Source organism: Manihot esculenta, chromosome 3, assembly GCF_001659605.2.
Source record: "Manihot esculenta cultivar AM560-2 chromosome 3, M.esculenta_v8, whole genome shotgun sequence".
Taxonomy (NCBI): domain Eukaryota; kingdom Viridiplantae; phylum Streptophyta; class Magnoliopsida; order Malpighiales; family Euphorbiaceae; genus Manihot; species Manihot esculenta.
The window spans coordinates 3,373,002-3,400,474 of record NC_035163.2 but is presented as its reverse complement, the minus strand read 5'-3'; the positions used below and the strand labels follow the sequence as shown (position 1 = coordinate 3,400,474).

Below are 27,473 nucleotides of genomic sequence, written 5' to 3'. Positions count from 1 at the left end.
ACTCAGCTCGATAAAAGCTCGACTCAGCTCGATAAAAGCTCGTTTGCTAAACGAGCCAAGCTTGAACTTCTTAATACTCGGCTCGAGTTCAATATGAGTAAAGCTCGAATTCGGCTCGAACTCGAAAAAATTTTAACGAATCAAGCTGAAGCTCGACTCGACTCGGTTCGTTTACACCCCTAGGTGAAATGTCATTGAGGGGCTTTGAGTTCGATGCTTTCTGTTTGAGAAGGAGAGTTGAGTTGTTTTGTCTTTGTTAGCTTCTGACACAACATTTAGTTGAAAATAATCAAACATACCTGAGGAATTTATCAATTTGAATCTAAATACCTATTGATTGTGATAATCTGAAATTCAGAAAATAGGGTTTTATAAGAGTTGAGTAAGCCTTTTCTTGAGAGGAGAATGTTTTCCTCCTTTTATTCTTTTCCTTTATCTGTCAGTGACATGTAATGGCCTCACTGCCATTGGGTCACCTGTCTCTGCCATACGGATACGGAAGTACGAGAATATCAGATCTCTGCTCCATGCGTAACGACCATTTAATTCTCTCTGGCACGCATGCGGATGGACCCACTAGGCGAATGGACTGGCTACCTTTTCCCCTCCGGACTGGGCTGGAAGATGAGATTAGGACTAGAGTCCAGGGGAGGTATGATCTTAGGGCCGAACGGACTGGGCCGGCCCATTAAGAAGACTTAGAGCCTTAAAATGGGGACCGTCATTATGAGCCCGGCCTCGTAACGGGATGGTGAAATCCAGCGGTCATCAATTGCCTCTTTACCTTCTCATCAGTTATTGCACGAATGATGAGGGGGTAAATATCGAGAGTCATTATGACCGCGCCGCCCAAGGACAGTTCTCCTTAAAACATCTTTTCGTCTTATTGTTGTTTCAAATTTTGAATTCTCTCAGTCTTTTCCGAACTCTTGCTTTCCTTTGTTCTCCTTGCGCATTGCTAGCTCCGTTCTTCTGCCTTCATTATTTTCAAGGTACGCTCTTCATTCTTCCATGGATAACCCAAATCTCCCCGACGTCATTAACCTAGAGTCTAGCATCACTCCGTCCGCCCTGAAAAATTTCTTCTCTAGGGAATATTTAGATACCCCTTTTCATATCCGGGCTCCCTACCGGAATGAGAGGATTGTTCTTCCTGATTCTCCTCCCTCTGGTCTAATAGACCCACAGAATGACCTTAGCCTGGTCTTTTTTGCCAAACAAAGGGAGTATGGCTTGACATTTCCCTTCTCTCCTTTCTTTATTGAGGTCTTCCGGTACTTCGAGATAACCCCTCGAATGCTAGCTCCTAATTCTATTCTTTTCATGTCTTCTTTTGAATCTGTTTGTCTGAGCTGGAGGTTCACACCCACGGTGCGTCTGTTCGTCACTTTCTTTAGGCTAGTCAAGGCAAGCCAAGGTTTTTACTACTTTGTCCCTCGCGGGGGACTGTCAATCTTCTCGGGTGGAGGGATTCGCGGTGGTTGAGCTGAAGAAGGAGTCCGGGTTGTCTTGGGAGGTGGATCTCTCCTGGGAGGACGTCCCTCTAGGCTGCAACGACCTGCCCCAGCTGAGCCTTACCGAGCAGATCGAATTCATTCGACTGACTTCTGTTGAAAAGAAGTATGATATCGAAAAGTGTATGTTCGCGTCTAATCTTCGAGATATTAAGGACGCGGGTACTTTATTTCATTTAACTGTTTTGTCTTGTCTGTGATTTTTACTTAGGGCTGTTCTAATTCGTTCTGGTTTTGAATCTTTGCAGCTTCCGACGTGAAAATGGACCAAATCAAGCCCCCGAAGAACTTCATGCTATCTCGGGAGAGCATGAATGCCGCTTTGGACGCCCTCCGAGCTGGGCGATCAGTGGCAGAGACTACCCAGAGGGTGGCTGAAGTCATTTCCTTCAGGTCGGCTAACCGGCCTCCTGCTCCGGCTTCTTCCCGAGCTCCCAAGCTGAGCTCCCGAGGTACTAGGTCTTCTAGGCCCTCTAGCCGTAGTAGATCAAGCTCGGCCCCCCAGTCTTCTCAAGCCCCTAGGTCCCAACAGGCTTCTACTGAGGGGGCGAAAAAGGCTCCAAGGGCCAGGCCGGTTGAAGGCACCGAGCTGGAGAGGACGGATTTTGCCTTGCCTTCTGGGGACGTCTGGTGAGGACGGATTCTGCCTTGCCTTCTGGGGACGTTCCTGAGGAGAGGTTTGAGTCCTCCGCAATTGAGAAGAGGGCTCCTGAAGGGGGGATGGAGGTTATCCCGGCTGGTGAACGTGTCCAGGAGGTTCCTATTGGGGTTGCCCCTGTTACTGAGGGAGTGGAGCCCAGGCCAGTTGATGATGAGGGTGCTGCAGAGAGGGTCGGGAGAAAGCGTCCTCCTCCTTCTGAAGCGCCTGCCCCGGCTCCCGTCCCCAAGAGGTCTCGGGCCTCTAGAAGACCAGCTCCAGCTTTGCCTCCTCTCGAGAAAAAGAAGGAGACTTCTGTGGTGCCTCTGCTGTCTGCCCCCGACAACGACATTTTGAACGCGGAGGATATCACTCATCAATCTCCGGCAAGCGTTGTTGCAGAGATCTTGCAGGAGCGGATGTTTGGCGGGGTCACAGAACCTTCGGATCCTCGTCTGCTTGCTCTCACTAGCCTTTTGGCGAGTTCTACATGAGAGCAAGTAGCATTCCGGTCTCGGACTCGAGAGGAGCTCGGAGGCACAGTTAGGGAGATGCTCCTGATGATAAGTTATTCTTCTTACTTTTGAATTCTTTCATTTGGTTTCTGTTGTTTGTCATTCTAATATTTTTTTCTCTCTGTGTTAGCTAATGGGCCTCTTCATGGAGGTAGACGCCCAGGACGAGTCCATTCGGAGCACAGTGGACCGCCAGATTGAAGAGGCGCGTCTTGAAGAAAATCTAATCGCAACCAGCGACGCCCGGGGTCACCTTGCAGCAGCACAGGAGCATCTAAAGACCCTTAGAGAGGAGCTGGTCCATACTAAGGAGGTTCTGGAGGGGGCTGATAAGAGGGCAGCTGCTGCGGAGGTCCACCGTGATGAGGTCTTGGAGCAGCTGTCCTCCTTAGAAGAAGCTCAGAAGGAGAGGGACGAGGCTCGGCACCAGCACGAGTCGTTGAAGGCAGATTTCGATGCCGTGCTGGCTCAGAAGGATGAAGCCCTAGCTCGGGTTGTGGTCCTCGAGCAGGAGCTAGCCAAACGTGCTGATAGCTTTAAAGACTTGGCTTCGGAAGCTGAAGCGTCTAAACTCCAAAATAAGCACCTCAGCCAAGAAGTCGAGGCTTTGAAGAAGAGGTGTGCAGCCTTGCTCGAGGATGCTAAGCTTGCTGAAGACAGGGTCCAGCTGGAGTGTGAGGAGCGGCTGAGGGAGTATAAGGAGTCAGCCGAGCTGAAGAAAGAGATCGAGCAGGCCTGTGAAGCTTGTCTCCAAAGCTATAAAGACTCTTCTGAGTTGAAAACCAAGATAGCGGAGGCCTGCGAGGAGCGACTTGCGGAATACAAAGCCTCTGACGAGATGAAGAATGCAATATGGCAAAAAGGCTTCTGCATGTTCGTCTTCGGTTTCAATCTAGGCCTGAGGGAAGCCAGGTATGTCCCTTCCACCCCTCTATCTGAACTCCGAGCTGCTGAAGAAGACTCTGATGGCGAGGAGGTGCTTTACGGGGAGGACGACAAACCCTTGCCTAAAGGAGCTCCTCACACTGCAACTGGGTCTCATAAAGAAGATGCCGAGCTGGGGGAGGAAGGTGAAGAAGGAAACAGCCAGTCCACAGAGGCTGATGCCAAGTCTCAGGGGGAAAATGCAGGGCCCCCCAAGGAGGAGAAATTGTTCCTTTCGTAGGTAGTAGTGTAGATAGAGATAGTGTAAATAGCGATGCGCCTAGACGTGTAAGTCCTTTACGGACAATTTTTCCTCCAGGAGTTGTAGATGACTGAACAAGTTGTAATTTTATTTTCCTTTTAATGAAATCCAGTTTTCATTTGTGTTTATATTTGAGCTATTTCCACTGTTATTTATTTTTCTGTCCTTATCAAATTACTCAATCTGCTAAAAGTCTAATTGACTTAATCCATTGAAGGCCTACCTGGCTTAATCTGTCAATACGTTAAGGATAAAACTCTTAAACCATGTGCTCAATAATTTTTCCAAGGAATCAACCATACTACTTGTTTTATTTCCCGCCCTTGTCAATCAGGGCTGAAATTCTAGCAATTGACTGAACTTTTAACTTGTGAATTTTTATAATCTTGGGACTACATCTTTATTTTTTATCCTGTTGACTTATCAATAATGCAAGCTCGGACATATAATTTTTGTATAATCAAAGTAAGTAAGGTAAAGTACCTTCTTATGATGAATCTGTTTTCCTAAGCTCGTTTTATGTCTTGTGTTGAGTGGAACTGAGGTTGTGGTGTTGTTCGTCAGTTCATACTTTTGACTTGCCCTTTGGGCTTCCTGAGCTCGGCTCTCTTCTTGCTTGAGCTTAGATTTGTGCGTCTTAGTTCGCGTTTTAGCTCTTTCCAGACCTGCTCTGTTCTTTTTGATTTTTGAGTTTGCTCAGGGTTTGGGCCCTTTTTATCTTGAATGGGGTCTAGGCACCCTAGGTCTGCCTTGTTCTTCGTCATCTCAGTCGGTTTTGCGGTGCCGGGGGAACTTGGGGACCCGGTCACCTACCTCACTGAGGTCTTGTGCAAAAGTCAGGCACTGTGGCCTTACTGTCGCTTTGTCATCTCAATCGATTTTGTGGTGCCAGGGGCACTTGGGAAGCCCGGTCACCTACCTCACTGAGGTCTTGCGCAAGATTCAGGCACTGTAGCCTTACTGTCGCTTCGTCATCTCAGCCGGTTTTGTGGTGCCGGGGGCACTTGGGGAGCCCGGTCACCTACCTCACTGAGGTCTCGCTCAAGATTCAGGCACTGTGGCCTTACTATTGCTTTGTCATCTCAGCCGGTTTTGTGGTGCCGGGGGCACTTGGGGAGCCCGGTCACCTACCTCACTGAGGTCTTGCGCAAGATTCAAGCACTGTGGCCTTTCTGTCGCTTCGTCATCTCAGCCGGTTTTGTGGTGCCGGGGGCACTTGGGGAGCCCGGTCACCTACCTCACTAAGGTCTCGCGCAAGATTCAGGCACTGTGGCCTTACTGTCGCATCGTCATCTCAGCCGGTTTTGTGGTGCCGGGGGCACTTGGGGAGCCCGGTCACCTACCTCACTGAGCTCTTCTAGCATCTGTTCTTTCTTTTTCAAAGAGAATTTGAGATGCATAATAATAGAAATAACATTGCTTGCTAAAAATGGTGTTATTCAATTCATTCATATTTTCAGAGTACAAGAGTTCTCTTCATGTTACAAATATTTTAAGGGAAGTACCTCTTCAGATGCTGGATATTCTAAGCATAGGGTTCCAGGTTTCCCTGTATGTCTTCAATTCGATATACCCCTGGTTTGACCACTTTGAATATTCTGAACGGGCCCTCCCAGGTCGGTGCCAGCTTTCCTACTGCCGCTCGCTTTCCAGTGGCTTCCAAATTTCTCAGGGCTAGATCTCCTACCTTCAGGCTTCTTTCTCTGACCCTTTGATTGTAATAACGAGCCGCTCTTTGTTGATAAGCGGTTGTACGGACTTGAGATTCCTCCCTGATTTCTTCTAAGGCATCCAGGTTACTTCTCAGTTTATCGTTGTTGGCGTTCTCGTCATTGAACTGGACTCGATGTGTAGGGACTTGTAGTTCGATTGGAACTACGGCCTCAGTGCCAAATGCGAGTGCAAAGGGCGTCTCTTTGGTGGACGTCCTGGGGGTAGTTCAGAGTGCCCACAGGATGCTGTTGAGTTCATCTGCCCAATTTGCCTTTGCCCCATCCAATCATTTCTTCAGTCCTTGGAGAATTGCCCGATTAGTGACCTCTGTTTGGTCGTTGGTTTGGGGGTGAGCAACTGAAGAGAACTTGTGCCATATTCTCATGTTCGTTGTGAACTCCTTAAAGGTTCTGCAGTCGAACTGCCTGCTGTTGTCTGAAATGAGTATCCTTGGTATCCCAAACCTGCAGATGATGTTGCCCCAGACAAAGTCTATTATCTTTTTGGCTGTAATTGTGGAGATTGCCTCTGCCTCTGGCCATTTTGAGAAGTACTCCACGACCACCACTACAAACTTCTTCTGCCTCGTGGTTTTAGGAAAATGTCTTAAGATATCTATGCCCCACTGTGAGAACGGCCATGGGCTAGATATGCTGGACTGAGGGGTGGCCGGTACGTTGATGGCGTTAGCAAACCGTTGGCATATGTCACACCTTCGGACGAACTTCTCAGCTTCTTTCTTAACAGTGGGCCAGTAATAGCCTTGTCTAAAAATTTTATTCGCCAACGTTCCTGCTCCTTCATGAGCTCCACACATTCCCCGGTGTATTTCTTCCAGTACCTTGACTGCTTCGTCTGGGCCTACACATCGGAGCCATGGAGTGGATTTTCCTTTTCTGTATAGGGTCCCCCTTACTGCTTGGTAATTGGCAGCTCGAGCAGCTATTTTCTTTACTTCATCCTTGTCCTCAGGGAGCTTTCCCTTCTCAAGGTATTCCAAGTATGGGGTCATCCAGCTTTGGCCTTGTCCAACCTGCATTACAGTGGCCGTTTTGTCAAAAGCAGGTATGCTAATATGCTGTATGTATACCTCGTCAGGGAGTTGTTCCAGCTCCTCTTTAGACAATCGGCTAAGCAGGTCTGCCTCCTCATTGTCCTCCCGGGATATCCTCCGGTACTATACTATAATCCCCTGTTCAATGAGCTCGGATTCTATGGCTTTTACCTTCGCCAAGTAGCTCTGTATGGTTTGGTCTCTTGCCTGATATGCCCCTGTTATCTGATTGATCACTAGCTGGGAGTCGCTATTTATTTCAAGATTGGTCACTCCTACCTCCATCGCGATCAACATACCATTTATTAGGGCTTCATATTCCGCTACATTGTTAGAGGCTTTGAATTCCAGGCGCAGTGCATAACAGACTTTGAAACCCTCAGGTCCTTTTAGCATCCTGCACCGCTACCCCCAGCGCTGGATGCCCCGTCCACATACAACTTCCAGTTGAATTCTCAAGGGGACTGTCTTTCTCTTTCTTCTTCTGGTGCTTCCGGGGGTGTCTCACCAAGTCCTGCTTGTTTCTCACTGAAAGAACACTCTGCTATGAAGTCAGTGAGGGCTTGAGACCTTATGGCAGTGCGAGGCCGATATTCCAAACAGTACGGGCTGATCTCGATAGACCAAGCAAGCATTCGACCTGAGGTTTCCGGTCTGTGGAGAATCTTCTTCAGCGGCTGGTCTGTCATTACTACTCCTTGATGGCTTTCTAGGTAAACTCTGAATTTTCTAACTGCCAGCAACAGAGCGTATGCTATTTTTTCAATGTTCAGGTATCTCACCTCGGCATCTTTGAGCACTTTGCTGACATAGAAAACTGGCTTCTGTTCTCCTCCTTCCGCTCTCACCAATATGGCACTGACAGCTTGCTCTTAGTCTGATAAGTAGATTAGGAGCTCTTCTCTGTAATACCCGGCGAGATTCAGACATCGAAATTCTTACCGTCCGGTGGAATTCGAGGATGTCAGAGGTCTCTGGAAGGGTAAGAGAAAGTTTTTCTAAATGTTTTCAAGTGTTTTAAAGGGTTAGAATGGAAAAGGATTGAGTTTTGAAGAGAAAAGGCCAAGGAGGCATTTTGCCATGTTCGGCCGCCGAAGGTAATGTTCGGCCGCCGAAAGTCCTTTAGATTCGGCCCCCGAAGGCAATGTTCGGCCGCCGAACGTTGCATGGTTTCGCATGCAGTTTCGGCTGCCGAAGCTGAGGCGGTTGTTCATCTATATAGGGCACTGAGTCCAGAAACAGAGAGGAGGTTCGTCTCTCCCCCTGGTCTAGGTGAGTTCTTGATCTCCTTGGTTTGTTTTCATGGTCTTTCTTTAAATCTTTCAAAGTTAACCAAGTTTTAAGCAAGTTTTATATGTTTTTGAAGAGTTTGAAAGTTTGGAGAAGTTTGGAGCTTGAATCTCCATATCTTTGAGTTTGGATCACACCAGCCTTTGTTCTTCAAGAGGTAAGTGGAGATCCTTGGTGTTTATACTGTTTTCTATAAGTTTTATGAAGGGAAGGGGAGTTAATACTTGAGTTTGCATGAGTTGTGCATAGTAGGGTTTATGGACCCTTTGTGCTTTATGTTTGTTTGTTGGAGTTTAAGGGGTCTTAAGCTCCTATATGCTTGGTGTAGGAGTTATGAAGGAGTTAGAGAGGTGAAATGCATGTGGTGAAGGCTTGGAAGGTGAGGGAGGTGTGTTTATGCACGAAGCTGAGTTCTGGATGAACTCAGGTTCGGCAGCCGAAGGAGGATTCGGCCGCCGAACATGCCCGACTTTCGTCTCTGGAGGAGACATTCGGCCGCCGAAGGTGCTGCCGAAGGTGCCCTGTCCAGCCTTCCTTTGCTTGTTTTGCATGCATGTTTTGAGGTGTTCTAGAGGGGTTTTGGGGAGTTATTTTCTCAGTTGTATAGAGTATGTTTGGTGCCTCATTTGCGTCCTCCATTGTAGGATTGGACCCGAGGAACTGAAGAGTTTAGCAGTAGTTGCTGCTTCAGAGTTAGAATTGGCCCAGAGCTAGCCACTGTTTGGCTGCAGGTGAGTGGAACTAAACTTAATATTTTACCTTGAGAAATGACACGGTTCTAGCATGATTCATGCATCATAAACTGCCATGTTATGTATTAGGGTGTGTTGCATTAGAATTCACGAATATGATGCATTGCATAAGATGTTGTTCCTGTGGATGAATGTTGGATGATCCTTAGCCCTTGATAGAGATCAGATACAGAGTTATGGCATGAGATAGCCATACCAGGTCGCCCCTGGATAGGCCAGGTCGCTCCTGGTACTATGGACAGAGCAGAGTTAAGAGTAGACCAGGTGATGACATAGTCTCCTTGGCACAGTTGGTCATGTTATGATATCAGAGATAAGAGTAGGCCAGGTGATGACATAGTCTCCTTGGCACAGTTGGTCATATTATAACATGTAGTTGAGGGCTATTGGTGACAAATTCATCCGTGAGATGATATGTTTGTGATGTGATGCATTTCATGAAAACATGTAATTAATGAATGGTTTTATTGTTCCTCCTCACTGGGCTCTAGAGCTCATCCCACTCCCTTAACCCCAGTTTTGCAGGTTCTGAGATAACTATGGGAAGTCAAAGTCAGCAAGAGTACAGAGGAAAGTTATGCATGAATGTATGTTGTAATAGCATAGTGGACATGATGTAATTAAAAGCTTAGTTGTAATGTAATGTATAGATATGTACTGTCATCTATTGGATAGACTTATGCTTTCCCTAGTGTCGTGGCTATAGTGTGATGTATGATTAATCCCTTGTACATGAATCCTGTTTTACGTTTCTTGATGAGAAATGTGTGTATTAGGCTTAATGTATGGCTTTGATGTGATACCAGTGGATTGTATTACAGCTTAAAAGGGTTTCAATCCCTTGACCCACAGCAGATAGTAGTCCCTGGTATAGGCCCTGAGGGCCATTTCAGATTGACATATCTGAGTAGCAGTGGTTAAGCCTACAGAGTTTTACAGGATTGCTGAGTGGCTTTGTATCATGTATAGGATTTATCAGGTACACAGAGAGTATAGTTGGCTGACTACGGGTCCCGGCGGCCTTAAGCCGATCTGGATCCTAGTGCCAGTGATGGTTCGGACCGTTACTAAGGGGTACCGATTTTCGGGTCGTTACATTCTCCTTCCAACGGACTACTGAGTACATGAGGTGAGCTAAGATAGCTTTTGAGCTCTTTGAAAGCCTCTCGACAGTCTTCAGTCCATTCAAAGTTTGGAACTTTCCTCAACTTCTTAAAAAACGGCAAGCATCTCTCAGCCGACCTCGACATGAAGCGATTGAGTGCTACTACCCTTCCAGTAAGTCTCTGGACGTCTCTTACACAGGTTGGTTCGGGCATCTTTAGGATGGCTTCCACCTTCTCAGGATTGGGCTCGATGCCTTTTCCACTCACCATGTATCCCAAGAACTTTCCTCCCTTGATGAAGAAGGCACACTTTGCTGGGTTCAGCCTCATTCTGTACTGCTCTAATACCTCGAACACCTCCCTCAAGTCTATCAAGTGCTGCTGAAAAGTGGGGCTTTTCACCACCATGTCGTCCACGTATACTTCTACATTTCTGCCGATCTAGTCTTTGAAGATTTTGTTCATTAGCCTTTGATATGTTGTCCCGGCGTTCTTCAGCCCGAAAGGCATGGCCTTATAGCAGTAGGTCCCATCTTCTGTTATGAACGAGGTCTTTTCTTCATTCGACCTTTCCATAGGAATTTGATGGTAACCAGACATTGCATCTAAAGATGCCATGTAATCAAAACCGGCCGTAGAATCGACCATTTTATTAATATCGGGGAGGGGATAACAATCTTTGGGACATGCCTGGTTGAGGTCGATAAAATCTATATACATCCTATATTTGCCATTGGCTTTTTTGACTAATACACGATTTACTAGCCATTGTGGGTACATAACATCTCTAATAAACCCGGCCTCCTCTAGCTTTTGCACTTCCTTCCTGGTAGCCTGTTGCTTCTCTCTTCCTATCACCCTCTTCTTTTGCTTCACCAGCCTGGCCTCTGGAAGGACGTTCAGCTTGTGAGTCATCACTTCAGGGTCTATCCTAGGCATGTCAGAAGGCTTCCAGGCGAAGCTTGATGCGTGACCTCGGATCAGGGCCATGACTTCAGTTTTCTGCTCTTCAGTCAGGCCGGTGTTAAGGCTGAAAACCTTGTCTGCCTCTGCTTCTGATAAGGGGAAGGTTTCCAACTCTCCGATCAGCTCTGTTCTGGCCTCTTTTTTCTCATCTCGGACCTTCAGAACTTCTGAGTCAAACCTTTCCCCTGCCGAGCTCGGCTCTGATACCGTGGCCAGGTACACTGCTCTTGCCTCTTCCTGGCTTCCTCTGACTACTCCCACTCCTGCTTCTGTTGGGAATTTCATAGCCAGATATCTAATGCTGGTTACGACCTCAAAATCAAACAGCATAGGTCTTCCCAATATTGCGTTGTAGTTCAGGGGGTTCACCACTAGAAACACCGCGTAGTGCGTTTGAGCCAGAGGTGCTTCTCCGAGAGTGAGGGCTAGCTTCACCTTTCCCTCCACAGGTACTGGGACTCCTCCGATCCCTTTGACTGGGGCCTGGTCCCGAACCAGCTGCTCCTTGGGGATTCTCATCTACTGGAAGACCCTGTATGGTAATAAATTCACTTTGCTTCCGTCGTCGACGAGAACCTTCTTCACTCGGTAGTTGTGGATGACGACTTCGACAACAAGAGCATCGTCGTGAGGCATCTGAATGCCCTGGGCATCCTCTAGAGAGAAGGAGATGGTCACTGGAGAATGTTCAACTACCTGCATGACCTCGGCACTGCTGCCCTCCCCGTCTCGGCCTCTCTTCTTTCCCCTTCGGCTCATCTGACCTCCAGTTCCTTCCACAATCATGTTGATGGTCCCACTGGAGCCGTCATTCACCGGTCCTGCTCCAGCTCTCCGGGGTCTTTCTGGTGTAGGGTTTGGCTGAGGCCTTTCTCCCTCTGGTTTCTTCACAAAGTTTCGCAAGTGTCCCCTCTTAATCAGCCTTTCGATCTCACTGATCAGCTAGTAGCAGTTATTGGTGTCATGGCCATGCGTGCGATGGTAGTGGCAGTACTTGTCAGGATCTCATTGGCTCGCCTCAGCCCTCATTGGTTTCGGCCACTGGAGGAACTCCTTGTTCTGGACTGCCATGAGCACCTCGGCTCTAGAGGCGTTGAATGGGGTCAGGTTCTCTGAAATCCGCTGGGGAAACGGCTTTTGTTCTGGAACCCGAGGGGGGAAGGGTCTCTGGTCCCTTCGATCCCAGGGCTGTCTGTACTGCTCAGGCCTTTTGCTTTGCTTTTTCTCCTGCCTTTCCGGCCTCCTTTCTTCTGGGGCTTTTCCCCTATCCGTCGCCTCTTTGGCGAATCTGCTTGTTACTAAGGCATCGTTCTGCCTTATGTATTTCTCCGCCCTCTTCATCAGCTCTGCCAGCGAGGTCGGCGGTTTCCTGCTTAACGAGCCAAAGAACTCTGGGGAGGTCGTCCCTTTTTGCATTGCTTCCACAGCTCGATTTTCATCCAGCTCAGGGATCTGTAGGGCCTCAGTGTTAAAACAGGCGACATACTCCCTTAAAGTCTCATTCATCCTCTGACGGACTGTCTCCAGGTAGCTTGTCTTTCTGTCCGCAGGTACTCCGGCAATGAACCGACTGATGAAGATAGTGGCCAAATCTCCAAAGCTTCTGATGCTTCCAGCCTCCAGGCTGTTAAACCATGCCCGTGCCGGCCCTGCGAGCGTCGTGGGGAATACCTTACACATCAAGGCATCCAATAGAGTCTGCAACTCCATGAAAATCTTATAGTTGAGGATATGCTCCCTTGGGTTTCCCGCTCCGTCATAAGCCGCCATAGGTGGCATCATAAACTTCTTGGGGACGGTCTCCTGCTGCACCCATTTCGAGAAAGGTGAAGAGGTAGGCAAGAGAGCCTAGTTATGATCTTTCGCTCCCAACTCAGCCAGGAGCTGCTCTTTCATTTTCTGCAGCTTTTGATCCATACCTTCCTCTTCCTGTCTGGGCCGCTTCTCCAAACGATCTTCTTCCTTCCATTCATCCTCCTCCGTTCTCCTGGTTGTTCTGGCAGAATAACTGTCTGCCTTGTCTTTTTCTATCAACTCCCTCACCCTTCTCCCACGAACTCTGGCTTCCGGTTCTTCTTCTTCCCCGGCCCTCCTACCTCTTTCTCCGGTTTCTCTACTGTTTGTTTGGGGGTGGTTAAAGGTAGGCTTGGGTTCATTGGTTCGGGGTTCCTCTACCACAGGCAACACGTTCATTGGGGTATTGAGGCCCCTCTTTTGCATCATCTGCCCCAACTAGTGGGCGGTGTTTTGTAGTTGAAGGGCCATGGCTTGGAGGTCCTGGTTGGATAAGGCAGCTCTAGGCATGTTCCCTGCCGAGTTCGGCGAGGGGTTGAAGGGGATTGGTGGTTGGTTGTTTGGGGTTGTGGGACTGGAAAAAGAGAACTGTTGTCCATCCTGAGCAGAGCTCAGGTCATTTGGGGTATTAACGAGGTTGTTTTCATTATGGTTGGCCATTGTGGATCTCAGTGGGTATTATAAGAGTGGAACTCCAGCGATGAAAAGATCTCCTTTGTTTCCCACAGACAGCGCCAATTGATGATCTGAGATCTAGAAAGTAGGGTTTTACGAGGGTTGAGTAAGTCTTTTCTTGAGAGGAGAATGTTTCCCCCCTTTTATTCTTTTCCTTTATCTGTCAGTGACGTGTAACGGCCTCACTGCCATTGGGCCACCTGTCTTTGCCATACGGATACGGACGTACGAGAATATCAGATCTCTGCTCCATGCGTAACGGCCATTTAGTTCTCTCTGGCACGCATGCGGATGGACCCATTAGGCGAATGGGCTGGCTACCTTTTTCCCTCCGGACTGGGCTGGAAGATGAGATTAGAACTGGAGCCCAGAGGAGGTCTGATTTTAAGACCGAACGGACTGGGCCGGCCCATTAAGAAGACTTAGAGGTCTTAAAATGGGGACCGTCGTTATGAGTCCGGCCTCGTAACGGGATGGTGAAATCCAGCGGTCAACAAAGTTTATCCATTATAATACAAGTAATATATAAAATATAAATAGGTTTAAAAAATTTAATATATTTTTAGAGTTTTTAAGGGTAAAATGTGTTTGTTTAAAGCTTTATATTTAAAAAGTTTTTTTTTTCATAATCTTGATCTTATATATGATGAAAAAAAATAGGTTAAAGCTTATTTGTTTAATATATAATTTTTTATTTAAATGTTTAAGGCTCAAGCACCGCCTTTTTTATCAAATTGTTTCTTAATGTGGTGATAGATATAACATTACCAATTATATATGGGTAGGAAATGAAGGAGCTTGAATTATTTTGTCAAAAAAACAAATTTTAAAATTAAAAAATAATTAATGAAGTTATTCTAAACACAAGGATTAATTTGTTAAAATAATAAAATTGAAGGACTTAAATGATAGACATGTGGACTTTGTATGCACGTAGCTCGAAATTAGCCTAAATGATAACGTCGGTCGTATAAAGTTTCAACGCGCCATTCTTCTCTTCCAAATTTAACCACCACCAATTATTCTTTTCATGTCATTTCTTAGCCGTTTAAATTCCCCTCCCTATAATCCTCACCGTCCAGACTCTCCATTGAAGAGCTGAAGCAAAATCCTCCAATTCCTCTCTTATTCTCACATCTCCGTTTCTAGGGTTTTGCTTTCCCCTAATCCCTTCAAATTTTTGTTTCTCCATTCATTTCGTTAGTTTTTTTTTTTTTTTTTGGCGAGATCTGAAACAATGCCTGTGAATTTGACGCCAAACGCTATAGCGATAATAAACGGCGGCGATGTGAATTCGAAGCCATTGGTGCAGGTTGTTGATATAAAGCAGATAGGTAGCGCACAAGAGAGGTATCGCCTCCTCATATCAGATTCTACCTCTACTCAGCATGCAATGCTTGCCACTCAGCTCAACGACCGAGTCAAGGACGGCTCCGTCAAGAAAGGATCTGTTATTCAATTGATCGATTACATTTGCAGCGAAGTTCAAAAGCGCAAGTATGTTTGCTTAATCTCTCTTATCATAATAAATTACTATGACTATTTTTGGTTGAAGTATATAATCAAATGCTCTTATTTGGTTCAGTTTTCAGATTCAAATTTAATTTGGATTAAATATGCGTTGCATTGCAAATTTTAGGCGGTTAAATTAACTGCCTGCAATCACAAAAGAGAATTGCACAACCTTCTCTCAAAATTTTATGCATTGACATGCTCATATGTGAAACTATAAATTTTAAAATTAGAGTAGGTGGCTGTTTCGTTCGAAACAAACTTATGAAGGTGAGTTTGTAATTTTAGATGTTTTAGGCCTTTTTACGTGAAATTGAATTGTTCTCTTTGTGATAATTATCTCTATTCTGGTCCTAAGATTTGCTTCACTTGTGTTCACCGTGTAGTTCTGATGAAAAATTCTTGTGAAGAGAGGAAAAACAAAAGAGTTTGTTTCTTTGGGGAATGATTACTGTTTCCTCATCATTTGGTTATGACTCAAATGTATTTAGCACTTGTTTATGATTGACCCTGATCTGTTCTGTTTTTGTGCATCTTGGTACAGGATTATTGTTGTGCTGAACATGGAGACTATAATACCAGACTGTGAAATAATTGGAAATCCAAAATTGTTTACTGATATGACTGCTCAGAAGGCATTACCTAATGGCAACTCAATACAGTCAGCAGGGGTTGCTTATAACAATTCTAGTGCCCAAAGTTATGGCAATAATATGCAGAGTTTCCAGCCTCCTTTGAGTAATCTGGGCTATACTGTGCATAGTTCAAGGCCCCCACTTACTTCTCAAAATCATTGCAATAATATGCAAAGTTTCCGCTCCACTTTGGGTGCCCAAAATCATGGTAACAATGCACAGAGCTTCCAACCAACTGTTCAACCTCCGTATAGACCACCTCCAAGTTATAGAAATCATGGTGCTATCATGAAGAATGAGGCACCAGCACGCATAATCCCCATTACTGCTCTGAATCCTTATCAGGGGCGATGGGCTATCAAGGCTAGGGTAACTGCTAAAGGGGATCTCCGTCGCTACAATAATGCCCGGGGAGATGGGAAGGTCTTCTCCTTTGACCTCCTTGACTCTAGTGGAGGTGAAATTCGAGTGACGTGCTTCAATGCTGTTGTTGATCGCTTTTTTGATGTTATTGAGGTAGGTAGAGTCTATTTGATTTCAAAGGGTAGCTTAAAACCTGCACAGAAGAATTTCAACCACTTGAATAATGAGTGGGAGATATTTTTGGAGGCAACTTCAACTGTGGATCTTTGTCCTGATGAAGATGGTTCTATACCACAACAGCAGTTCGCCTTCAAACCCATCAGTGAAATTGAGAATGCAGAAAATAATGCCATACTTGACGTCATTGGTATTGTAATGTCTGTTAACCCTTCAGTTCCTATATTGAGAAAGAATGGAATGGAAACTCAAAGAAGAATTCTGAATCTGAAGGATAGTTCTGGCAGGAATGTTGAGCTAACCCTTTGGGGGGATTTCTGCAATAAGGAAGGTCAAAAGCTACAAGAGATTGTTGACTCTGGGGTTTTTCCAGTTTTAGCTGTCAAAGCAGGCAAGGTTAGTGACTTCAGTGGGAAATCCTTAGGGACAATTTCTTCTACTCAGCTCATTATAAATCCAGATATTCCTGAGGCTCATGGCCTGAAAGAGTGGTTTGATCGAGGGGGGCACAATGCTGCTTCTTTGTCCATTTCCAGGGACATTATGCCAGGAGGATCTAAGAATGAGATACGTAAAACAGTTTCTCAGATCAAGAATGAAGGTCTTGGAAGATCAGATAGGCCAGACTGGGTCACAGTGAGTGCAAGAATAACTTTTGTCAAAACTGATACGTTCTGTTATACAGCTTGCCCATTGATGATTGGTGATAGAAAATGTAACAAGAAAGTGATAAGATCAGGAAACTCAAGATGGCAATGTGACAGATGCAATCAAGAATTGGATGAGTGTGATTATAGGTATCTTCTTCAAGTTCAGATTCAAGACCATACAGGATTGACTTGGGTAACAGCTTTTCAGGAGGCGGGAGAAGAAATATTAGGTTACCCTGCAAGGGAATTGTACTTGATGAAATATGAATTGCAGGATGATACCAGATTCGCAGATATAGTTCGGGGCAGATTATTCCACCAGTATCTATTCAAGCTTAAGATCAAAGAGGAAATGTACGGTGATGAACAAAGGGTGAATATGACTGTTGTTAAGGCAGATAAGGTGAACTATTCTTCAGAGAGTAGATATCTTCTTGATTTTATTTCAAAATGTCCTAGATACTGAATAATCTGAACCAAAAGCAACTGATTTTAGATCCAGTACTTTTGGTTCTTCAAAATTCTTGTACGCTTGATTGAAGCTGATGCAAAATTAAAACTTTTAGTGATTTTTATCAACATTATCAGAGATGCACGCGTTGGCACTTCCTTCCAAACTGTGGTGTGACAACATGTAAATCGCATCCAAATTGGATGTGGTGTCAATGTTCACGATCTGCATTTCTCTGGAGGATGTTTGATTCCTGATGCAATAAAGCATTCCAGCAAAATCTACAGGATTGAAAACATTATTTTGTTTTTCCATTATTTGTGCGCATTTTCCTCTTTCAGGACATACCAGTTGAATCGTTATGGACAAAGGACATCAATAACTTTTAAAGCTCTCCTTTTCATTACAAAGGATCGAGAAATGTCTTCCTCTCAGTTCTCCCCAGACCCCAAAGGAATAATGAAGAAATCTTTCACAAAGTTATTACCAAAATGGTTTTAGAATATTACAGAATGGAATAGAACAGAATATCAAATCCGGTTATTTGTTTGGGTAGGAGTTGAAATCTGCGAAAAATTGTGAAACTTACAGCAGTGATTTCCTGGAAATTTGTGTTTCTTCGTTGTGTTGGGCCAAATTAGAAATTGAAATTTCAGAATTTGCAGGTTTCAGGTGAAATTACAGCTTAAGGAGAGACGGACAAAACAAACACAGAATTAAAAGACGGATTATCGCTGGAAACGTCATAAAGATACATTAACATAATAATAAGGAAAATGAATTCCCAGAAATCTCAGAATCTTTTTTTATACATCGCTTAGCTTCGCTTGACAGGGTCGAAATTGGATACTCCAATGACAGCACCAACAATAGCAACGAGCACAACCCCACCAGCCACAATGCTGAGCAAGAAGTTCTTGAGAGATGGGGAAACCCCAGACTCAGCAGCTTCGGCAACCTCTGGAATCACCATGGAAGCAGTGAGTACAGCTGCTGTCAACCCAGTGACTGCCTTTTCCTTCAAGGAAGCCTTGACTTGAAACCTCCCACTGGATTTTGATTTTGAAGCCACCATAGCCTTAGATGTCCTCACAGACAGTGGATTAAAGAAGGCCTCTGAGCTTTGAAGAACCCTCTTAGGGCTTGCAGAAGTTAATGGCATGGCCATAGAAACAGCTGAAGTTGAGGCCATTTTTTTCTGTGATCTCTGATTCTGCTGTGTCTTCACAACACCACCTTTCTTTCTGTCTTTGAATTTAGGGTTCAAATTGAGATGGTGCTCTTTAAGGCTGTTTTTGAGAGTAGAGGGAGGGAATGTAATGAGAGGTGGAAATTTGAGATATCAAGGGGACTAGTCATCTTGATTGCTTTCCTATGTGGCAGCTTCTCCGTTAGGAATTGGTAGATAAGGTTATCTAATTTGCCTAATCACCATCAAGTTAGAAATTTGGTAAGAGAGTTCTCCACTTCTGTTGGGTGGCATCGGTGATTCAGTCTAGATTACAAGTTTTGCCTCTTGGGTTGTCAATGGGCTGTTTTTTGGGCTGCCCGTATATAGAGTTAGATGTTTGCACTTGTAGTCCCGCTAACTACAGAACTAAGGGTCCTTAAGAATATGTGACGGGTGTAGGAGAAATTTTATAATATGACCATTTTTTTTACAATGGTTATATTATACATTTTGATTATGGGTTGTATATAAATCCTATCATAATTAATAATTAATATACAATATATATAATAATTATATAAAATAATTTTTTTATTTCAGTTTTGATAAGTCAGGATTCGATGGACTCTCTTGAAAGTGAACGCGTGGATAAGAGTTCGATCTTGTAGAAAAATTAATGGATCTGAATGGATGGTTGAAAATTAATAGAGTTGATTGCGGATTAGAGTAGGTTAAGATTTGAGTAGAAATTTCAATGGTGGATATTGAAGAGATGGGTGAGTGATGTCTCAATATGATTAGCTCAGGAATATATATATATATATATATATATCATGATTGTTCTGATATTTTTTTGTTTAATGGAAAATGGCTCATTAATAGTCAACAGTCAACTAATAAATTTGATTAGTCCATATCTTATATTTTTTGTTGCGTCAGAGTAGTTGAATATATAACGTATGCAATTAAAATTTCGGAGGGTTACAAAAAATCAACCATGGTAGTGATGACTTGCACCTATCCTTAATTATATTTGGTTGTGCTCAATCTTTGTCGAAATTAATTTTTTTTATTGACTTAATTATATTTGGTTGTGCTCGATCTTTGTCGAAATTAATTTTTTTTATTGTCTTAAAACATGATCAGACTGTAGATACGTATTCTGATTATAGCGAATATGATATTTTATAGGTTATCGAATCTTAAATTTAATTTAAAAAAGAAATATTCAACATTTTGTTTTAAGAAACACAATAATCTTATTCCAATTCAATGTGAAAAATTTAATGGGATATTAATAAAAAAATATTATCGTATTCATTAAAACAAAAGTGAATACGTTAGAGACGTTTTCAACATTAATAAAAAGCATCGTCGTACTAAAATAATGTTCAACTTTAATAAAAAAAAGTGTCAGTATATTGTTGTATGCGTTATTGAAGTTTGATTAATAAAGAAATACTTTATGGTATTTTCTAATTATGTAATTTAACGAAATATACTTGGTAGTAATTAAGAGTCACATAAAATATAATTAATAATATAATATTTAATTCGTGAGAAATTAAGTAATTAAGAGGTTTTATATTTAAATAGCGTCATATGCTGGATATTAGTAATAAATAGATTATATTAATTATTTAAAAATGCATCAACATACTTTTAGAAGGTACATGGCCATCCTTCAGATCAGATGATGTTCTGAGTAATTAAATTTTATATAATTTTTATAAAATTATTTAATTTTTTTTATACTACAAAAAATTATAAATGATTGAAAATAAAAGTAAATATGTAAATTTTATTTGGATATATATGAATTAATAATTATCGTATTGATATATGGATTTATCATATAAATTCTTTTTCATAGTTAGATGAAGCATAGTCAGAATTTTTTTGAACTAAACGAGGACCTCGTGAACATCGTATGTTGATTTTTTCCTAGTTCAAGCTAATGTCTCCATTCATTAGAGTTATTAGGTTTGAAATAGTTTTCATAAGCAAATATTTACTTTTACTAATCTTGAGCTAGATTTTTAGCTTTATATGTTTAAAATGTGTTATGCGTTATTACTATACAATAAACTATTGTGACAAAAATCTAATAATTCGTAATACTCAGTTATATAAGTCTCAACCATAAAAAAAAGATCCAATCATCATGCTGATCAACATCCGAAATGGTAAAAGATTTGCTCTTTTGTGTTCGATCAAACTTTTCTCGTGGTATTCAAGGTACCATTAAAAAATATTATACAATAAATCTCCATTACGTATATAATCACAAAATTATTTATCCATTAGTTGATACTAATCGAATTTTTTAAAAAATCACTAATTAATCATATTTTTTATATAATAATAATAGCAAAATACACAGATTTATAGGCTTGCATTCTTACTCACCCTTATTAAATTCAAGTAATTTACTTATATTTGCACTATTTGATAACTTATTAATTTAAATATTAGAGTGACTGTATATAAATGCCGAGTATTTACTTCCTCTCTTATAGAATGATATCTATAATGAATCATTTTTATTGTTTATATGTTAGTGGATTAGTTATGCTTTTGTTTAGTTTTATATAATTACATATAGTTTTAAATGAAAAAAAAATAATATTTAAATATATATTATTTTTATTAAAAACTAACGATACAAATTATAACTTTAAAATAATATATTTAAACATGGGTTAAAATCCCGTATTTGAATGAAGTGTCAAATAATTTATTTATTTATTTAAAAAAAAAAAAAAAAAAAAAAACAACATAGGCTAGCTTCAATACTTTGTAAAAGGACAATATCTCTGCTTTTAAGATTCGGAAATCCTCAAACTACCCATCATATATATCAACGACCAAATTATTACGGAATGATTCAAAAAGTATATATATATATATATTTTTTTTTCTTTCTGATTAAAAGTTTTTGTTTTTTTTTTTTATAAAAAAAAGCGATGAATTGGGTTGGTTAAGCGATCAATAATTCATGACGGGAAAACTCGTGATTGCTTGTTTTTGTTACGTTGCTACAAAAATCTACCGTTCGTTGGTGGGTGAGTGACTAATATTTAATTCAAATTAAAAAAATTAATCAAATTAAATTAATTTAAAATTTTAATTTAATTTTTTATTTTTTTAATTTATTTTATTTTTTAATTTTAAAAATTTTAATTATTTTGATTCAGTTTAATTATAATAAAAAAAATTGAAAAAATTAAACCGAGCCGATTAATAATAATAATATATTATTTTTAATGATATAGAGAAATTAGATTATATTAAAATTAAATTATTTTAATTAAATTTTAAAATATTAAAAATAAAATATAAAAATAAAAAATATTAAAAATTGAAACCGATCAAACCGAATGAGTTTGATTCAATTTTTTATCAAAATTTATAATAATTTATTAAAAATACTCTTTAAATAATAATTTTTAAAGTGGAAGATAGTATAAGTTTATAATAAAATTTGAATACACCATAATATATTTTTTTAAATTTTTAATAAGGAATAAAAAATGATAAAAAAATATAGTATGCATGCTTTTAAATATTATAATTATTATTTTTATTGATTTTATGAATGCGATTTATTTCATTGCTGTGTTCAATAAAATTTTGATACTTTTATACTATTTTAGACTTTTAGTTTCTTAATCAGCTAAAATTGATAAAAATGTTTTAGGTGTGTATTTGTTTATCATTATTCTTTTCATATATATATTTTTTTAATTTCAATTAATGACTGAATGTATATAAATTTTTATTAAATAAAGGAAAATTTTTTTTCCAAAGAACAGAGAAATGGAAGGACATGAATTACTAAAGAAAGTATGTTTTCAAATTTATTGTATATATACAGTAAAATTTTTTTAAAAAAATAAAGATATTTGCACAAATTTTTATTTAATTTTATCAAAAGAATGGAAAGACAAAGCTGTTGATTAAAATTTCCAATTTTTTACTTTTATTTTTATTAAATAATATATTTAAATTTTATCTAAAGAAAAAAAAATAATTAAAATTTTTTAATTTGTTACTTATATTTCTATCAATAGAGAGATTAATTAATAGATTTATTAAAACGTTAACAATATTTTAATATATATTTTAAGATTAAAGGAATAATTAATAAATTTTTTTATATTACAGGAACGAAATAATAATTTTTTATATTTTATATTAAAACTTCGTCACCTTCACAAATGCTCTTTCATATACCCAGTACTAAGTACACACCAGAAAACATAGTCGACGGCCTAGATGATTTCAAAAACTGAAAATGAGACATGTCATTGCAAATACGCTTGTGCTGCAAATGAGCATTTGGAGTTCTTCTTCCATCTTAAGATCCCTTCACAGGAAATGCCAATGGAAGTGCTGGTGCTGCAGACCCAGCATAGCTCAAATTAACTTGTTGAGGCAGAAGATTATATTCAATCTTAAGCTCTTCAAAAATTTTCTTCATCTCCAACACTAACTCTGATCTTCTCTTGGACCTCTTTGCAATATAGTGAAAGTTTACTGTATGATTAACATATAAAGCTACCTTCATCTTATTCACATCCTCAATCTCCTTGAACTGTACACTGTGTTCAGCTCGCCACTTTCTCGGATTTCTCTCCAAATACCTGCACATATTTTTGAACAAAACCATCGTCATCTCTCTGTTGAACCAGATTAAATTCGTATGAACATGATTTATAAGGTTGTTGATGACTTTACTTTGTTATTTTGTCTTGCAGATCATTGATAATCTGCATTGGTGTACGAAGACTGATAGCAAACTCCAAAGAATCACTCATTGGTGGGCTTCTGTAAAGATTGCCGATTGGCTTCAAAGCTAAAACTGAATTTGGATAGTATATCTTCTCCCCATCATTTTTCAGAAAAGTTGTTGTCAATATGTTCATCTCATCTACGACCATCTGCAATTTGTAATTATGCATGAAATTTAAATTCCCAATTAGTAGGAGTGTTACTGCTTTATTCGAGTTAAGATTAAGGACATGCCTGTACGCCATCAATGGCACAACGATCGCCAACATCAAAGGCATGAACCGCAAACACAAAGATTACAGCTTCGAAAACATTCTTCGCAGTGTTACCGAACATGAAAACCACTAGCAGTAGTTGAGAAGAAACGAAAACCAGTAATTTGGTGGATAAAACCTCCACGAAAAGCAACCACACAACTGCAATTATAAACAGTATGATCACAGAAACAATCGTGTTCAAATCGTCAATAGCTGTTTTGCTGTGTTGTAAGGTGCTTTTCAGTGAGTCTTGATCCTTGTACACGTCAACCTGTATAATTGTAAATTGCATACACCCAGCTCAAGATTTATCATGAGGATGCAAATCTACAGGAAAAGAAATAAATTAATAAAAATCTGACCACCCAGTTCCTGAAAACTGATTTCTTGATCTGTTTGTCTTGTTCTGTAATGTTCTGTTCAGCTCCTGCGATGTGCTGTTTATCTTCGGCTACCCCTTCAAAATGCTGAATCACTTTCTCATCATCCACATAATACAATAGCGTTTTGAGATCCATGAACCTGTTAGTTCATCAAAGAGAGGGAGTGAAAAAGAAAAAGATTATCTAGAACAAAACTGTGCTCATAAATTAAAATTTTCTTTACTTACCCATCTTTCTTATTTGGCCCTGCAAGTCTGGTGAAAATCTCATCAGAAGCAATCCTTGCTCCTGCCTCATCACTTATCTTTTTAACTGTAGGTTTGACTTCATCAACATCAAAGCAGACATATGAAAGAGGAACAAGCCTCTTTCCACGAATCGCATCCATTATTTCTCTCATGGTCTCGCCAGAAACTTTTTCTTCTCTCTGTTTCCCGGAATTAGTGTTCTTCATCTCCATTTCTGACAGAGCTCTTAGAACCTTCCGATTACGTATTGCCTCTTTAATCCTGGAAAACAATTTTTTGGCATGGGCGGAACCTACTAACTTAAGCAGTAAAGTTTTCAGAAGCCATAGTGCAGATCCAATGAGACAACCTGCGAGACCTCTGGTCACCTTTCTCTTGTCCCCATGATTAAAGAGCAAGCCCCAAGCTAGAGTAACAAAACCTAACCAAATAATAAACAAAACACTCTTCTTCACTCCATGAGCAAAGTAAATAACTTTCTCATCAAGCCAAAACTTCCAAATCAAGGCCATAAGAAAGTTTGTGATCAGGAAACCAGCCAATCTACCGCAGACAATAGCCAATATTAGCAAACACCATTTCCATATTTTAAAACCCCAAATCATGGAGTTCTGCAATCTATCTGCCGTCAAGCTGGCAATCAAAAGCCCCATAACGCACACAAATGCAGTTGTCTCGACGGAGATGAGGATCTTTTCCCATGACTTCATACGTTTCTTTTGGGTTTCCTCCTCCTTGTTGGGTAATGGTGAGTCAAGCAATTGCTTTTTCTGGTCAGTTGGCTCCGAATCATCTGCTGGAGGCGTAGCATCCGAAATTTGGACGCTGAAATCATCGGTTTTCTTTGCCATTGTTCTTGTTTGCGTTGGAGAGGAAGCTGCAAGCAAGGATTTACAGAGTGATGAAATGAAAATTGGTGAGTTTTACAAGAAATATTTTGCTTCTTTCGCTTCTCAACCAGACAGCGTTCCCGTTTAATATGAACGGACACGAGACGTCTCTAACAATCTTATTATAATTACACACCAGGGCATGAGCCTGGTTCAAACAACTTTACAGTTCAATTATTACATTTTTTTTTTTTTTTGAAATGGGATTTTAATTATTACATTATTTCATATCAATAATTTAATTTGTAATGAACAAATTAAAATAAATTATTTTTTTTCACATATATTAAAAAAATATTTTTTTTATTAACTTTCTAAATATATTTATTTTAAAAATATTAAATATTAAGAGATATTTAAAAAAAATTAAAATAAATAAAATTATAATAGTTAATTTATATATTACTATAATTTTAAAAAATGAATAATAATTTTAGAATAATTAAAAAAAATTAATAAAAATTATAAAACGAAATAAATTATGAATGCATCTAAGAAATTTTATATAAAGATATTGATACTATTTTTATATTTATGAAAATGTGTGCATTAATAAAAATAATGAAATAAATATAAAACTTAAAATATATAAAAAAATAAAATTATCAAGCAATATTTTTAAACACTTGAAAATAAAAGAGAAAATAGTAAATTACTTCATACAAGTACTATATTTTAAATTTAATGAAAATATTTATAGCATTTATATCCAATTTCACTATGTTCATATATATAATATAAAAATTATTTTTTTATTAAAATATTATATAAATAACTTATTGATAAAAAAAACATTTTAGGCATGTATTTTGTTTATCATTATTATTATTTTTTATATATATTTTTAATTTCATAGAATGACTATATTTTTTAAATAAAAATATATATTATTTTATTTATTTCAAATTCTTGAAATAAAATATTCTCGATCCGTATTTATTCCATTTATAAATAAGAATTAAATATTTAATTTTACATATAAAGGAAAAATATTCAACCAACCATCAAATTGATTATATTTAAATTTTTATTTAAAAAAGAAATGGTCTAAATTATTAAAGAAAGTATATTTTCAAATTTATTGTATATATACAGTAAAAAAATTAAAAATTAGAAAAATCAGAATACTTGCACATATCTTAATTTAATTTGATCTAACAAATGAAAACCAAAGCATGCTTTTTATTTGGATGAGTTAATCACAGAAAATTTTCCCACAGCAAAGCGAATTATCAAGTAATTGAATCGAGTCTATCGAATGCAGTAAGTTATATTTTATCTCATAATCGAATCGAGTCTATAGAATATAATAAGTTATGTTTTATCTCGTAAATTCAATTGAGTCGAATTTAATAGAAAAAAAATTTATTATTCAATATATGGAACAACTCTGAGTGAAATTTAACTAACCTCTAAAAGAGGAAGAACTATTGATTTGTCTGCAGAGCTGTGTTGAGGGGCCTAGGTGAGGAGGAGAGAATCGAGAGATGGAGACAAGAGATAGGGTTAAGTGAGGAGAGGAGATTGAGATGAGAAGAGAGGAGAGGAGAGAGATATTAGTTTAGAAGCGTGTGTTTGGGCGAGGAGGTTATATAAAATCCCTTGTCATTACATTTAGAATTAGGATTGTGGATTAATAGTTAAAAATTAAATTAAATGAAATAAATTAAAAATTAAAATTTCAGTATTTATAAAAATTAAATTAAATTAATTTTAAATAAAAATTGAATCGATTTAATTCAATTTAATTTGATTTGATTTAATCAATTAAAATTTTTAAAAAAAATTATATTTTATTTTTAATATTTTAAAATTTAATTAAAATATTTTAAATTTAATTATGATCTAATATCTCTATATTATAAAATAATATATAATTATTGATTCAATTTGATTTTTTAAAATGATTTTTATTAAAATCAAATCGAATTGAAATAATCAAAATTTTTAAAATTAAAAATAAATCAAACTAAATTAAATTAAAATTAAATTAAAAATTTAAATTAACTCAATCTAATTAATTTTTTAATTTCAACTAAATACTATTCCTCCTTAATTACATCATAAAAGTGTGATAACATAATTAAAAAAAATTAAATTCTATCAATTATTATTATTAGTTGTTACGGTATCTCAACGACACAATAATAATAATAATTTTTTTAAAAAAATTTCACCAAACCAGCAAAATTTTTAACACAGTTATTGAATTAAAAAAAATTTTAAATTCTTTTTTACCAAGCTCAATGAACTCGATAACAATGAATTTTTTTTTAAAAAAAATTTTAATCAAATTATCGAGTCTATGAAACAGCAAACTCAGCCACATTCACTTCTTTTTTTTGGATTTGGGTAATCTTGTTCAAATTCTATTTTCCAAAACTCTCTCTTTTAGAAGTATTTTTAAAATTTTTCTCCATCGTAAAAAATTAAAAATTTTCTTTAGTCTTTTTTCAGAAAAATTGACCTGTAACTTTCTTTTTCATAGGAGTCAAATAATTTTGATTTGGACTACTCTTATTGTGGAGAAATAGAAATTTTGCTACATTTATTCTTTGAATGTTCAAAAGCTATTGCAGTTTGGTTACACTCTCCACTTCGCCTTCGCTCCTCTATGTTGCTTATCTATTCAATGATAGATGTTTGGAAGTTGATTGAAAGTTCTCTTTTTCAATGGCAGGATAAAGATGAGCTTTTGCAAATGACATGTTTCATTCTTTGATGTATCTGAAAATGTAGA

At 39.0% G+C, this 27,473-nt stretch overlaps 4 protein-coding genes across 4 annotated transcripts; 1 reads left to right on the top strand and 3 right to left on the bottom strand.

Annotated features, from left to right (window-relative positions):
• Window positions 1-11,252: 11,252 nt before the first annotated feature.
• Window positions 11,253-12,503, bottom strand: LOC110611038. Its single transcript, XM_021751144.1, has 2 exons — window positions 11,811-12,503; window positions 11,253-11,618 (listed from the first exon to the last, which is right to left on the bottom strand). Exons 1-2 carry the CDS (start codon window positions 12,501-12,503, stop codon window positions 11,253-11,255), a joined length of 1,059 nt encoding a protein of 352 aa, XP_021606836.1.
• A 1,397-nt stretch (window positions 12,504-13,900) lies between these two features.
• Window positions 13,901-17,303, top strand: LOC110611807 (replication protein A 70 kDa DNA-binding subunit A). Its single transcript, XM_021752296.2, has 2 exons — window positions 13,901-14,699; window positions 15,259-17,303. The coding sequence occupies exons 1-2, from the start codon at window positions 14,440-14,442 to the stop codon at window positions 17,003-17,005; spliced, it is 2,007 nt and encodes a 668-aa protein (XP_021607988.1). The 5' UTR covers window positions 13,901-14,439; the 3' UTR covers window positions 17,006-17,303.
• Window positions 17,304-17,627: 324 nt separating this feature from the next.
• LOC110611809 lies at window positions 17,628-18,312 on the bottom strand. Its single transcript, XM_021752298.2, has one exon. It carries the CDS (start codon window positions 18,180-18,182, stop codon window positions 17,808-17,810), a length of 375 nt encoding a protein of 124 aa, XP_021607990.1. The 5' UTR covers window positions 18,183-18,312; the 3' UTR covers window positions 17,628-17,807.
• A 4,014-nt stretch (window positions 18,313-22,326) lies between these two features.
• LOC110610465 (mechanosensitive ion channel protein 10) lies at window positions 22,327-24,834 on the bottom strand. Its single transcript, XM_021750395.2, has 5 exons — window positions 23,823-24,834; window positions 23,575-23,734; window positions 23,190-23,483; window positions 22,902-23,104; window positions 22,327-22,807 (listed from the first exon to the last, which is right to left on the bottom strand). The coding sequence occupies exons 1-5, from the start codon at window positions 24,692-24,694 to the stop codon at window positions 22,522-22,524; spliced, it is 1,815 nt and encodes a 604-aa protein (XP_021606087.1). The 5' UTR covers window positions 24,695-24,834; the 3' UTR covers window positions 22,327-22,521.
• Between the last annotated feature and the right edge of the window lie 2,639 nt (window positions 24,835-27,473).